The sequence below is a fragment of the Drosophila innubila genome, assembly GCF_004354385.1.
Source record: "Drosophila innubila isolate TH190305 chromosome 3L unlocalized genomic scaffold, UK_Dinn_1.0 0_D_3L, whole genome shotgun sequence".
Lineage (NCBI taxonomy): Eukaryota > Metazoa > Arthropoda > Insecta > Diptera > Drosophilidae > Drosophila > Drosophila innubila.
Genome location: NW_022995376.1, coordinates 4,166,282 through 4,179,766, shown reverse-complemented (window position 1 = coordinate 4,179,766; position 13,485 = coordinate 4,166,282). Strand labels below are relative to the sequence as shown.

The window sequence follows — 13,485 nt, the reverse complement described above, 5'->3', positions numbered from 1 at the left end:
TCCTTCTTGTCCTTCTTCTTCCTGTTATTGTTCTCTTGTTGCCGGGCGCACGTTGTTTAACACTGCAGTTTCTCGTAGTATATACATACACCAAAACACAAACACACACAATTTGCATAAACAGCTAGCCAAGAAAGTGTTTTGACAAATTACAAAATTTACAAACTAACTATAGATTTTTAATTCATATCTGTGGTTCATAGAACAAGTTAAAAGAAGAAAAATAATTTTAATCGAATTTAACTATTTTTATAATAATAAAAATAATAAATATGCGAATTTTTATGTTGACAAAACTCTTTCTTCACAAACTGTAATTCTGTTATTTACACAGCGCGCACGTTGCCGCTTGTTGTTATTGTTATTATATATACACACAGTTGTTGTTGTTTTTGTTATTGTTGTAGTTGCAGTTTCCTTGCTATTGCATTTTGTCACCTCGCATGCTCTTTCGTACACAACACCAATGCAACGGCGCCGACGCGTTCTCTTTACTTAGTAAATAGCATGACTCTCTTTCGCACACACACATACATACCAAAGACACACACACACACCGTTTTGTCTTTTGTGGGGGAGGCAGAGAGAGAGATAGAGTCTCGAGTCTCCCGCTCAGTGTGAAGAGTGCAGAGCCAGGCACAACCGCACGCGAGGAACGTCAAACAGCAACTGAATTCACATTGCGCTGGCCAAAGCTGAGATGCCGCGTTGCCATTGTAGCAGCTCAAAGGAAGCTGCTGCTTTTGTGGATCCTGTGGATGCTGTAAGCAAATGCGCAGAAGCCACGTGTGTAGTAGTAAAATATCATAGTATTTGGATTCTATTTGATTTTCATTCATCTCGTTCGTTTATTTACTGTTATTTTTTCGTTGCTTCGTTCGCTGATGGTCGAAGCTGACATTTGTTGATCATATGCCGCGCTGATCTGGTAGCGGGAAACTTATCGCCTGCCAACCAGTGCTGACAGCTTTTTAGAAGAAAATATAGCATCCAAAAAATAAGCGAATTTCTACGAAAAAAAGTTTAGTGAGCCAACAATACTATATAGAATTAACGGTTTTGTAATTAAAAAAGTTTGAAATAAATGATTAATATTTTAGCTCCCTATTTTTTTTTTTTATCAAATTGGCTGTTGTTATGCTGGCAACATTGGCTGCCAAAGCTGTTGTTTTCCAACACTGTGCTGTCAGTTATCGAATGCTATTGAATTTTAATTGCAACGAACAAATGTCAATACGAAATGGCACTGCTTAATTTTGTGGACACCTTGGAGATCATGGCTTTTAATATCCATAAAGATGAGGAGCAGCATCATCGCTTTGGAGGAGATGCTCAGCTGATTGTGGATGCGATCATTGCGCAGTTGCAAAAGAATAATTCCATATTCCAAGAGTATTTGAGACAGCTGCGCACAACTGGTAACCGATTAATTGAATTCAAAACACTTATTTAATAATTTCCAATTGCAGCGTGTTTTGTTAACCAAATTAATATGGATTTGCCGCTGGTGTTTGAAATATTTCTGCCATTGCGTTTGCCATTTGCATTGCATGCTGATTTCAATGCTGAGGCTGGTAGTGTACAATTCAGCAAACGGAAAATCTCGCATCCGTTTTTCTTTGGCAATGTGGTGAATGCCAAGTGCATGAATATATTGTTGCAACGGGATCTGCAGCTGGCCATTAGCCAGATTAACGGTGTTGTTGGCTATTGGGGTGCCAACTATGATTTGAAATACTCCACGATGAGTTTCAATCGTGCTCCCTTTGCCCATCAGGTGATTGCCATGGAACGTGGTCGCATCCAGCGTGGCATTCACTTTGACTTCATCCTGGCCTTGGAGTTCGATGGCGCTGAGATGCCGCTGCCCTCCGCCTACAATGCTCCCATCAGCTACAAGTGGTTGGCCTACGGATTGATCGCTGTCGATGCCCATTACCACTCCGCGGATTGGGGTATCCTGCTGCCCAGGTGGCAGAATGCGGACATGTCTGTCCGTCGTAGGAGCCACAACATGTTGTTGCTGTTGTACCGCTTGTTGTATGCTCAGCGGTGTTTTGGCTTTGCCGTTCCCTTTCTCCTCAAATTGTGCTTCTTCATGGCAACCGCAGATCGCGGCGAGCACTACAAGAGCATGGGAGTTGCCGAGTTGATGATAACAGTAAGCTAACCTTATCAGTTTTCAATTTATTATATTTTTTTTATTGCTATTCCAGTGCTTCAAGCTGAAGCTTATTTATTACACTAGTTACTATTACAACAATTTAAATAGAAGTACTTTTAGAAGCAACAATTATTATTTATAAGTAATTTAAAAATTTAATTTATTAATTATTAATTTATTAATTCGAATATTTTGAAATATACCAAACAAGGGTTTTGACAAAGAAAATATTTTATATTTATTTATTTTTTGTAAACTTCATCAAATTATTTTTTTCTTTATTAAAAAAAGAAAACAAATGTTTTTAAAAGTATAGCAGTTTTTTTAGCTATATTATTTTGAGTAAATGTTAAAAAAAAATAAAAAGTATTGTATCACATCATTTATATTCTTTAAGTTTTAGATTCTTAAATACTCCAACTATTTAAAATTAACATTTAATGTTATGTTATTTATTTTAAATTTTTTTTTACTTTGTTACTATTATTTTTGTACATTAATTAATCAGATAATTTTCCTCTCTTATTTCTTCCCTTTTAGACCTTCGGCCATCAGGTTTTTCGAAATTTCCGCGATCTCATTGTCGCCTCCAATGTGGTAGATCCTTTCGCCAAGATATTCAGCACCATTTCAATGGGTCAACTGCAGACACACGGCAAGGACATCTTTGTCATGCTGGCCAAGGGATTTCAACAGAATGTGATAAGCAGCGAACTGATAGCAAAATTCTTTCAAATTGATTGCATGCCGCAGCTTGTGAAGGAGCAGTCCCAGCAGGAGGAGGAAGAGCAGGCGAATGCGAAGCAGCAAGAAGTGGAGAAGCAGAAGAAGATGCCACTGATTGAGGCATCATCGAGCCGCAAGCGACGACGCAGCATTTAAAAAGCCAAAGGGGAAAAATTCAAAAGTAAAATTGTGCACAAATTGATGCTCAGTTCGTTTTGTTGTCCCTTTTTTGTGGCCATTGCCAATTGTTGTTGCATGCCACATCAAGAAATTTGAGTAAACTGTAAATTGGCCAGTGTCGTTTTGTGATGAGGGGACAACAAAGTCTCTGGAAATCTCGGTAATAGCGCAACTTTTATGCCCAAAAAACTAAGTGGAATTGTCTACACACACACATGCAAAATGAAACCCAACACACACAAACACACACACACACACTGGCAGAGACAAAAGTTAATAAAAGCCAACTAAAAACTAAAGCTCTGTTAGACTACGTGTCCTTGTTTTTCCATTCCCATTTCCATCCTTTAGCTTTAGTTTAGTGTGTCTGTTATTGTGTGTGTGTCTGTGTGTGTGTGTGTGGAAAAGTTAAATTGCAAAATAGCTAGGGTGGCTCCCCCTTTTCAGTCCATTTCCCCTCTTTGCCGGAGGCGACATGAAATTTTAGAAAAATTTGCTGTTATTGTTGGCAAAACAAAAAACGACTAAAGAAGCCCACCAAAAAAAATACAGTAATACAAAGTGGGCGTGGTCGTCGACGTGGGCACATTAAATGCAAACAGACACGAGAAAAGGGTTAAGAGTTGCCACCTTCTTTCCCCAACTCTTTTGTCAAGTCACGGTTTAAAAGTTTTTTGCACTGAGCTTTCTGATGTTTCACTGTTGTCAACTTTTAACTAGTTTTTTATTTTAATTTTATTTTGTTTTTAAATTGTTATTATTTTTATATGCAAATGTGCAAAATGCTGTAATGTTTCATACTTAAATTATGTAACCTTAATAATTCCAATTTATATATATTTATGTTTTAACAATTATTAATATTAAAATTAGTTTTTAATTACGTGTCAGCATTCTGTAGGTTCTTTATCAATTTTTTGTTTGTTTTTAAATTGTTATTATTTTAATAGTTACTTTTGTTTCATACTAGAACTATAAAACATTGACGAAAACGTAAATTTTGGTATGCTTTAACAATTATTCATATAATATTTTATTTTTAATGAAGTATCCTTAGCATTGTGATAAATTCAATAAATATTTCAGGCATTTTCGCTCTTCATACAACTGAATCGAACCTTGTCCAACTGCCTCTAATTGCATTTGCAAAGTGTTTTAAAATATTGAAACATGATAACCAATTGGATGTGTTAATTTGTAGACCGTGTTGCCAATTTGATTACCAATCGAAAAATTATTATTGCATTTGCAGCTCTCCCTCTCGTTATTTTAATTTCATTTTCCAGCAGCTGCCACAAACTTCAAAGCTTAAAGCCTTATAAATTTGTATCATAAATTCATATTGAATGGCAATAAATACGAGTATATTGGGAGCATTTATGCAAATTCATTATCCGTAAGGAAAAAGAAAAAAAAAAATATCAAAATAAAGGAGCTTATTGAAAACAAGAGCTCAACATTCAAACATAACTGCAATATGAAAGAAGCAATATAACATATATGTATAAGGTTGAGGATTTTCTCGGTACAAGAAAGATTTCAATTTTTGCAATTGAACTGCAACGAAACATACATAAATAAGCTTTAAGCTTATATTGTGTTCACTTAAAGTTTTGTATTTAAATTATGGTTTTGTAGTATTTTTTTTTTACTTACACAACATTTGTAACTATGTTTTGGTTATTATTGCTCAATTTAGTAAATAAGATATTTTGATAAAGTTTAAATAATAAATAAAAAATCTGTGATTATATATTTCATATATACATTTTATTTTTGGTATAAAATATTAAAATACTTGAATAGTTAAATATATATAGCATCTTATCCTATATAGAAATTGTTAAAATGTAATAATAAAGGATTTAATATGTTTGTAGGGTATTTTCCAGTCGAGCAGTTACACTGGTTATCAAAGCAGCTTCTAATTGACTTTATAAATAAAAAGGTGAAAGCACAAAATGTTCATCTTTTGGCTCAACTCACGGGTTATGCGATTCCCCAGCGACCACAAGAATTCACCAAATTGACTCATTCCGGGTTTGTTGTCCGCCTTGCCGACAGTTACGGCAGATAAAAGTATTCACAGTAAGACAAGAAAGTGTTTTGACAAAAAAGAAATTCAGATATACTACATACTTTATTTTTAAGAATAGTCAAATTCGCTAAGAATTATATTTTTTTAAACTTTTAATAAAATATGAAATCAAATAAAAATCCATTGAAATATATATTTATTTTGAAGGATATGCTGTGTATATTTTAGATTATGTCAACACACTTTCTTGACTAGCTGTATATATATTTAATTTTTTTGGACAAAATGTTCCCCAATGGCCTTTGGAAGATGTCCAAAGAAGCTACTTCATGACGGACAGCGGCAGCATCTTTAATCAAAAAATAATTATGAGCGTCGTGGGAGTTGGCGGTGGCAATGAAATTACATTTGAATTATGATGAAAACTGGGCGGCAAAGTGGGTGGCAAAATTGTAAAAGGAAACTCTGTTGATGTTGCTGCTGTCTTGACAAGTTGCGAAGCAAATGAGCTAAGCGAAAGCAAAGTGAAATTTGAGTGAGACGAAAGATAGAGCAAATAACAAGCAACAACAACAACAAAATAACAACAACAATTTACGCAACAAACAGAGCAGAGACACAAACACAAGGACGAAAAGTTTATGCGAAAAAGACCAAAAAAAAAAGCACAACAGACAATTAATTTGTTTTGCGAGGACATTGAGAGAAGGAGGACACGGAGCACAGGACATGGGACATGGGACATGGTAGCAGGCAAACAATTTCGTGCTTGTTGGCAAAGAAAATTTACGTGCCCCAAAGAAAAGTCGCTGGACAAACAAACACAGAAAACCGAGCAGCCGTGCAGCAACTGTAGCCAGGGAAATGGTCAAACATTTTACGCTTTTTGTTTAATTAAAATAGCAACAGGACGATAGCTAGAGTGCGAGCAATAGAAGGTCCTTAAAGCACACATTGTGCCAAGGAACTTTTGCATGCTCAGCGCTTTTTCAATTAAGCTTGCAATGCATTTAATAAAACTAAAGAAAAACTAATCAAAAAAAAAACAAAAAAAAATAACGACTTATCTGGCGCTGCCCAAACACCGGAAGTGGAAGCGGAAAGGGAAGTTGTTGCCGCAGCCGTTAAGTTTTAAACAACTTACAAATTGTTCAACTATTTGACGACAATAACAACAACAAGTGGTATTAAAGGAGCAAGTCCTGTGCTGCCTTTTTACCTGTCAACTGCCGAGCAGTCGACTCAAAGGAATGTCGTTCATATTAAAATGGAAATGGAAACGTGACAGGATATATGCCCATATAAATATATACAAATATATACGTGTGTGTGTGTGTGTGAGAGTGTGTGCAGCTAGTGTATCACGTTCGTGTCATTTGCTGAATGCCACTTCATAATTCAATAAAACAATAAAGGGCCAAATCCTAACAAATTACAACAATCACATCAAATACGTATACGTAATATACTACAATACAATGTGTGTGTGTGTGTTTGTGTTGGTGCGAGTGTGTGTGGTATGGGTGTGTCCAACATATTTTCATAAATTGCTCACAATTTGCTATGCATGGCATAAACACAAAAGCCGACACACGGACACGCCCACAAGTAGAGGACAGACGGACAGACGGACGGACAGACGAGCGGACGGATCCGGCAGGATATAAGCACAAAATGCGCGCGCGACATGACAGCAAAATGGCCAAAATTATGGCGCAAAGGATAATCGCCATAATGTAAGCTAGAAGAAATAGAAGCAGAGAGGGCATGACAATCTGAAGGATGAACGTGCAACGCAGCACTGTGGCCCATTTGCAAGAAATTGCTGGCAAAAATTCGCTGAAATTTATGACAACAAAATATAAGTAGCCGTGGCCTAAGAAAGTGCGTTAATTAATGGTCATAATGGCATAAAATTATTATATTCATTTAAAAAAAAAACTAAAAAATATCTTAAGAATAAAAACATACATTCAGCCAAGCACATTATACACTTTCGGATTGTTGTTAATATGCAAAGAATACTTTTTATATATTTTTAAGTTTTTTTTTTATATATTTACTTTAAAAAAATTTTAAAATATGTATTTTCTACATTTTGTTATTTAAAAAAAATAGTACAAAAATTCCTAGCAAACATAAGTTAAAACTCCTTGTAAAAACAAACTAAAAAAAACTTCCAAAGTAGGGATTTTTTCACGTTTTGTTATTTAAGAAAATAACTACAAAAATTCCATATAATATTTAGTTAAAAATCCTTTTATAAAAAGCTTTCACACTACAAAAAATCTTCCAAAAATATAAAACAAGCACAGAAAATAACCAATTCTTTAAAGTATGTATAAAAAAAAAGCAAATGTTAAATTCGTTACCATTTTAAGCTTATAGAGAATAATACATCTCTTCAAATAATGGTAACAAAGTCTTAATTAAAACACTTACAAATTTTTGACCCAACGGAACAGCGCAAAAATAGAATTTTGTCCGCAACTTTTGTGAAATGAGCCCACTGTGCGTAGTCGCACTTCCAAAGAGCCTTGTCTAAGGACACCGCGTGCGACGTGCTCGGTTTTATGCCCGAAAGCGGCAACACGACCACAACCATGTCCGTGTTCATGTCCAAGCGATTTTGCCTTTTATGCAATGCTTTATTCGGGTTACAGTTACAGTTACAGTTACATGTTTCATGTATAATATACGTATATAAAATATCCATGTTATATTGCCAGTTAGCTCGAGAGAGTCGATCTTCTTATGCCCAATTTTCGGAGATGAGAACTAAGCACATTTACGATGTGACGCCGTCAAGTTCTTAAGTTTCGTTTCGTTACATTTTTGGGTTGGACTTCGAATTGGTTTTTACATTTTGTAGATGGCATTCACATTGGGTCCAGCCTGTACCATAGCATCCTTGTGCACCTGATATTGCAACTCCACCTCGTGCAGCTGAAGGAGCTGCTTCATTTTCTGACCAATAGCCAATATAGCGTGCTCATTGCGAGAGTCCTTGGTCCACAAAGCTAGAAATATAGTTAAGGAACTGTAAGTGAGGAAATCTGACTAATAGGAAGATTAGGGATTTAGAGAGGGGGCGATAAACTTACATATCTTGCTGGCCTTGTTGCGCACATTGATGACTGCACCACAGATCTGATCCGAATACTCAAAGCACTCGCCAATGGTGCACAGAAGCTAGAAAAAATATACATAATGATAAAAACAAAGAACGTTTTATTTTTATTTAGAAATAAAATATATATAGCAGTTTTCAATTTAATTTCATTTAAATTATTTAAAATCCAATGCAGCAATTACTTTTATTGAAATTCTTTTCCAGCACTGGCTTTTTTAATCTAAATTGTTTTTTAATATCGATAACGGTAGGACATAATATGATGTGAAAGCATCGATACTTTTGAGCATCGACTTTTGAACAATCAAAATTCAATTCAATTATTTGTATAAATTCACTGTGTCTTATAAATATATATACATTTAGTCAATTTATAAATATATTGCAAGATCAAAATTATATTTATCGATGCTAATCGATGTTCTCACATCACTAACACATATCGACCCAATTTAACTATTGCCAACATAACAAAAAACCCATACTAAAAAGTTTGACTGCGTTTACTTTTAATAAAAAATATCCGAAATGGATCAAGTTTGTCGCTTTTGCACTTTAAAGTGCACAACACTGCAGAATATATTCGCAAAGAGAGAGCAGAGAGAAAATGAACCAATCTTGATTGTAATGCTGAAGAATTGTACCAATTGTGAAATCAGGGAATCCGATTCACTGCCTCAAAACATTTGTGGACCCTGTAGATCGGCTGCTAAGAGTGCATATCAATTCAAGATGAGATCCGAGAAAAGCCAACAATATTTTAAGGAACTACTGAACGATAGTGTACTCAAGCCCGACATAGGCGATTGGTGCCTTACAGAAAGTAATTTAGGCGATGTCTGCAAAGAACCAGGGCTGAAAAATTTGATGGATGATATGTTTGTGGAAAGTGATGAAGAAATTCAAATTGAAGATGACTCTGAGGACAGTGCAGATAGATCCATAATGGAGGATGAGAGAAGTGCAACTCGGGAATTAATGATGATGATGAAAAAGCCTGAAGTAGAAACAACTTTAATTCAAATTGAAGATGACTCTGAAGACAGTGCAGATGGATCAACAACGCAGAAAGAGAGAAGTGCAATTTGGGATAAAAATATGTTTGAGGACAGTGCAGGAAGCTCAACTTCTGAAGAAGAAATAAATTTAACTGTGGATGGAGATAACATTGAGGACAGTGCACGAAGATCAACATCGGAAGAAGAAATAAATTTAACTGACAATAAGGAATCCCTTGCAGGCAGAAAAGGAAGATCGACAACCAAAGAAAAAACAAATTTAACTCGTGATGAATATAACTTGAGGGGCAATAATAAGCTTAATAATAATAGTGATTTTGTCTGTCCTACCTGCAAAACAAATTATCTTACAATGCATGCATTAAAAGAGCACATTACACGACATTGTGACAAACGTCCTTTCAAATGTAACTACTGTTCCAAGGCTTTTAAACTTAAAATTGACTTAAGACAGCATAAGGTGATTCATTCTGACGATCGTCCTTACAAATGTGAACACTGCCCAAAGGCATTTAAGACCAAGGCCAATTTTAATTACCACTTGGTGACTCATTCTAATGATCGCCCCTTTAAATGTAAACAGTGTTCGAAGGCGTTTAAACTTAAACATGTTTTAATCCAGCACATGGTGATTCATTCTGACGATCGCGCTTACAAATGTGAGCAGTGTCTAAAGACTTTTAAAACCAATGCCGTTTTAAGGTGTCACATAGAGACTCATTCCGAAAATCGCCCTTACAAATGTGAACACTGCCCAAAGGCATTTAAGAACAAGTCCAATTTTAATTACCACCTGATGACTCATTCTAATGATCGCCCCTTTAAATGTAAACAGTGCTCGAAGGCGTTTAAACATAAACGTATTTTAATCCAGCACATGATGATTCATTCTGACGATCTCGCTTACAAATGTGAGCAGTGTCTAAAGACTTTTAAAACCAGTAACTATTTAAGAAATCACATAAATCTACACAGAAAATTAAATGAGAAAAAACAGAAAATTAAGTAAATAAATGGACAATTTATGAGAAACGTCAATTTCTTCAAACTATATCTGAAACTTTGTTAAACATCAAATTAAGTTAAGGATGTAAAGTATACATTTTGCTAAGTTAAAGGATTGCAGCAGATGAAATAGATACTTTGACCACTTCAATCTGACATTTTTTTTTAAAGGATATTAAGGTTCAGATTTATTAATAAATAATATGAAAAATCATTATATTTGTTAAGCCCCTTTTATTAGTTTGTTTGTAAGCCTGAATCTACAGATATGTTTTATATATTGATGGAAAAGTTCATAAATTAAATGGAATATCATTTTCGTGAATAAGCTATCGATAATGGATTAAAACTTTGAATGAAGACGTTATTTAATTTATAAAGTATAGCCATGTAAAGACAAAAAAACAATGAAAAGTTGAAGTCGGCACCCTGAATTATTATAATTATGTTAATAAAAAGTAACTATTTTCAATAAAAAAAAGCAACTATTATTTAACTACATCACATATGACAGACATATGATAAAGAAATCAGATTTCAGTCATATTTCTTAAATATATCTTTAAATTCCCAACTGGTGAATTGGGCTGCTATATAGCTCAGGTAACTTAGTTATTTGTAAAAAAACCTTGACTTCGTAACGATCGATTTATGATATTCAGGGGTGCCACAGAAAACGTAACTAACCGAAAATCTCCCAAAACTGTATACATTTTTTTTTAAACTTTTCGGTTGGTTTAGTTTTCTATGGCACACTTAATAGTAATAATAATAATACAACATAGTTACCAAATCATGCCACAACTTGTCGACCAACTCCTTGGAGTCCTTATCCAAAAACATAACCCAACGTCCGCCGTCCTTATTGACATCATCCTCCCACATGGGACTGTAAGACATGAAATTTTCGCCCAATTAGAATGTCGTTGAACATTTGACAAAGCAATTGGAAACACACAAAACTGACCGTATGCCATGCTTGAAGACCATATAATCATTGAATACCTTCAGATCCGATGGTGGCTTTATAAAGTAATAGACGCTAGAGCAATGACAATGAAAGAATTGAGAAACAACTGAATTTAATCATTCAAAATAGGGTGATTCCTACCTAAAGAAATCCTCCACGGTGTTGAAGCTCGTCACATCGCTAAGCATATCGGACCAGGATTTGGTACGATCGTTCTCCCAATGCCACAGCGTCCAGGAATGCTCCAATGGATGCTTAAAGCACAGATCGTAATCGATGGAGCTTAAAACCCGATTGAGAGACGGCTGAAATTCAGCAGTGGCAACATCCGCAGCAGCTGTGGCAGCAATTTGATCACCGTGCCCCATATTGATATTGACATTGCCACCGTAAATATCCTGACCCTGTTCGGCGATCTCGGTGCCAGCGCCATTGTAACTATCGTAGCCCATTGTCCGATGAGTTACCTTCAAATATTTTTGCAATATTACGCCTATTTCGGTTTTATTAGTTGTTTTTCTTTTTTTTTTTTAAATTATTTTCCACACGTTTCAAACTTTTTACGAAAATAACGTATGAGTATAAAGAATATGAAACTATTCTTGTGTTGCTCGGACGAGTTTAAGAGAATAATGAATAACTTTAAATTCAGCAAATCATTGAATCTATAAGAATTGACAATAAAACAGCGCCTACTTTTAGTTTTCTATTTGTCGCTGCAGTGTTGCCACACTGTTTGTGTTGTCAATCTCGAGCTGACGACGTTGCCACCTAATGATTTTCTTGTAAGCGTCTAATGTGAATGGCAACGCTTTTTAATTCGCAGTTTTTATTCATGTATTTTGTCATTTAGAAGTACATATTTAAAATATAAATTTTTAATATTCAATTAAAGTGCCAAACAATGATCAAAATGGTATTCCGTATGAAAACCAGTCAAGTTGTGACAAAGTTATGACAGTTTGAAATTCTTGAAAAAGTGTAGAAGGGCAAGTCAAGTTAAAGTACTAATGAAATAGACAGTGAAAGGCGAAAAAATCGAATTTTTAAAATAATTAATATTTTCATGAAGAATCAAAGAAGATTCCAAATAATGATCAAAATGATATTTCGCTTGAAAATCGGTCAAGTTTTGGCAAAGTTATGGCTGTTTGAAGTTTTAAAAAAAGTGTCAAGGGGTAGGTATGGAAAAATTCCCAGTGATGACCAAAAAGTGAAATTTTTTAAGCTAGTAAAATTTTGGTGCAGAATCAAAGTAGAGGCCAAATAATGATCAAAATGATATTCCGCATGAAAATCGGTCAAGTTTTGGCAAAGTTATGGCTGTTTGAAGTCTTAAAAAAAGTGTCAAGGGGTAAGTATGGAAAAATTCCCAGTGATGACCAAAAAGTGAAATTTTTTAGGCTAGTAAAATTTTGATGCAGATTTAATTTAGAGGCCAAATAATGATCAAACTGATATTCCGCATGAAAATCGGTCAAGTTTTGGCAAAGTTATGGCTGCTTGAAGTTTTAAAAAAAGTGTCAAGGGGTAGGTATGGAAAAATTCCCAGTGATGACCAAAAAGTGAAATTTTTTAAGCTATTAAAATTTTGATGCAGAATTAATTTAGAGGCCAAATAATGATCAAAATGATATTCCGCATGGAAATCGGTCAAGTTTTGGCAAAGTTATGGCTGTTTGAAATTTTTAAAAAAAGTGTCAAGGGGTAGGTATGGAAAAATTCCCAGTGATGACCAAAAAGTGAAATTTTTTAGGCCAGTAAAATTTTGATGCAGAATTAATTAAGAGGCCAAATAATGATCAAAATGGTATTCCGCATGAAAATCGGTAAAGTTTTGGCAAAGTTATGACTGTTTGAATTTTAGTAAGAAGTGTCAAAGGGTAAGTATGGAAAAATTCCCAGTGATAAGCAAAAAATGAAATTTTTGAAGTTAATAAAATTTTGATGCAGAAACAAAGTAGAGGCAAAATAATGATCAAAATGATATTCCGCTTGAAAATCGGTCAAGTTTTGGCAAAGTTATGGCAGTTCGAAAAATATTAAGTTTGATATTGTTTTAGAATGCACTATTTAAAGCCAATGCTGCTGGCCACAAGGGTCTATCAATTGAGATGTCACGCTAATAAAATAAAATGCCAGCGAGCATACGATAAATGCACGAAAATAATAAAATGTGACTCAAATGAGCGAACGCGACAGGCAAAGCCGAAGAGTCGGAGTGGAAGTGGAAGTGGAAGTCGTAGCCAA

The 13,485-nt window shown here is 34.8% G+C and overlaps 2 protein-coding genes across 2 annotated transcripts; one reads left to right on the top strand and one right to left on the bottom strand.

Moving 5' to 3' along the window:
* The first annotated feature begins 1,227 nt into the window (after positions 1-1,227).
* Positions 1,228-3,259, top strand: LOC117788008. Its single transcript, XM_034626661.1, has 3 exons — positions 1,228-1,418; positions 1,470-2,161; positions 2,705-3,259. Exons 1-3 carry the CDS (start codon positions 1,241-1,243, stop codon positions 3,044-3,046), a joined length of 1,212 nt encoding a protein of 403 aa, XP_034482552.1. The 5' UTR covers positions 1,228-1,240; the 3' UTR covers positions 3,047-3,259.
* A 4,476-nt stretch (positions 3,260-7,735) lies between these two features.
* LOC117787011 (eukaryotic translation initiation factor 4E1) lies at positions 7,736-11,941 on the bottom strand. Its single transcript, XM_034625446.1, has 5 exons — positions 11,377-11,941; positions 11,233-11,307; positions 11,055-11,154; positions 8,213-8,300; positions 7,736-8,128 (listed from the first exon to the last, which is right to left on the bottom strand). Exons 1-5 carry the CDS (start codon positions 11,685-11,687, stop codon positions 7,968-7,970), a joined length of 735 nt encoding a protein of 244 aa, XP_034481337.1. The 5' UTR covers positions 11,688-11,941; the 3' UTR covers positions 7,736-7,967.
* Positions 11,942-13,485: the final 1,544 nt, after the last annotated feature.

What these genes read in the sequence shown, in the direction of transcription:
- LOC117788008 (XM_034626661.1), top strand. Translation starts at nt 1,241, where the DNA reads ATGGCACTGCTTAATTTTGTGGACACCTTGGAGATCATGGCTTTTAAT. An exon ending in GAGACAGCTGCGCACAACTG is followed by an intron (nt 1,419 to 1,469) that starts GTAACCGATTAA and finishes TTCCAATTGCAG; the next exon opens with CGTGTTTTGTTAACCAAATT. An exon ending in TTGCCGAGTTGATGATAACA is followed by an intron (nt 2,162 to 2,704) that starts GTAAGCTAACCT and finishes CTTCCCTTTTAG; the next exon opens with ACCTTCGGCCATCAGGTTTT.
- LOC117787011 (XM_034625446.1), bottom strand. Translation starts at nt 11,687, where the DNA reads ATGGGCTACGATAGTTACAATGGCGCTGGCACCGAGATCGCCGAACAG. An exon ending in GTCTTCAAGCATGGCATACG is followed by an intron (nt 11,155 to 11,232) that starts GTCAGTTTTGTG and finishes CATGTCTTACAG; the next exon opens with TCCCATGTGGGAGGATGATG. An exon ending in ACAAGTTGTGGCATGATTTG is followed by an intron (nt 8,301 to 11,054) that starts GTAACTATGTTG and finishes TATTTTTTCTAG; the next exon opens with CTTCTGTGCACCATTGGCGA.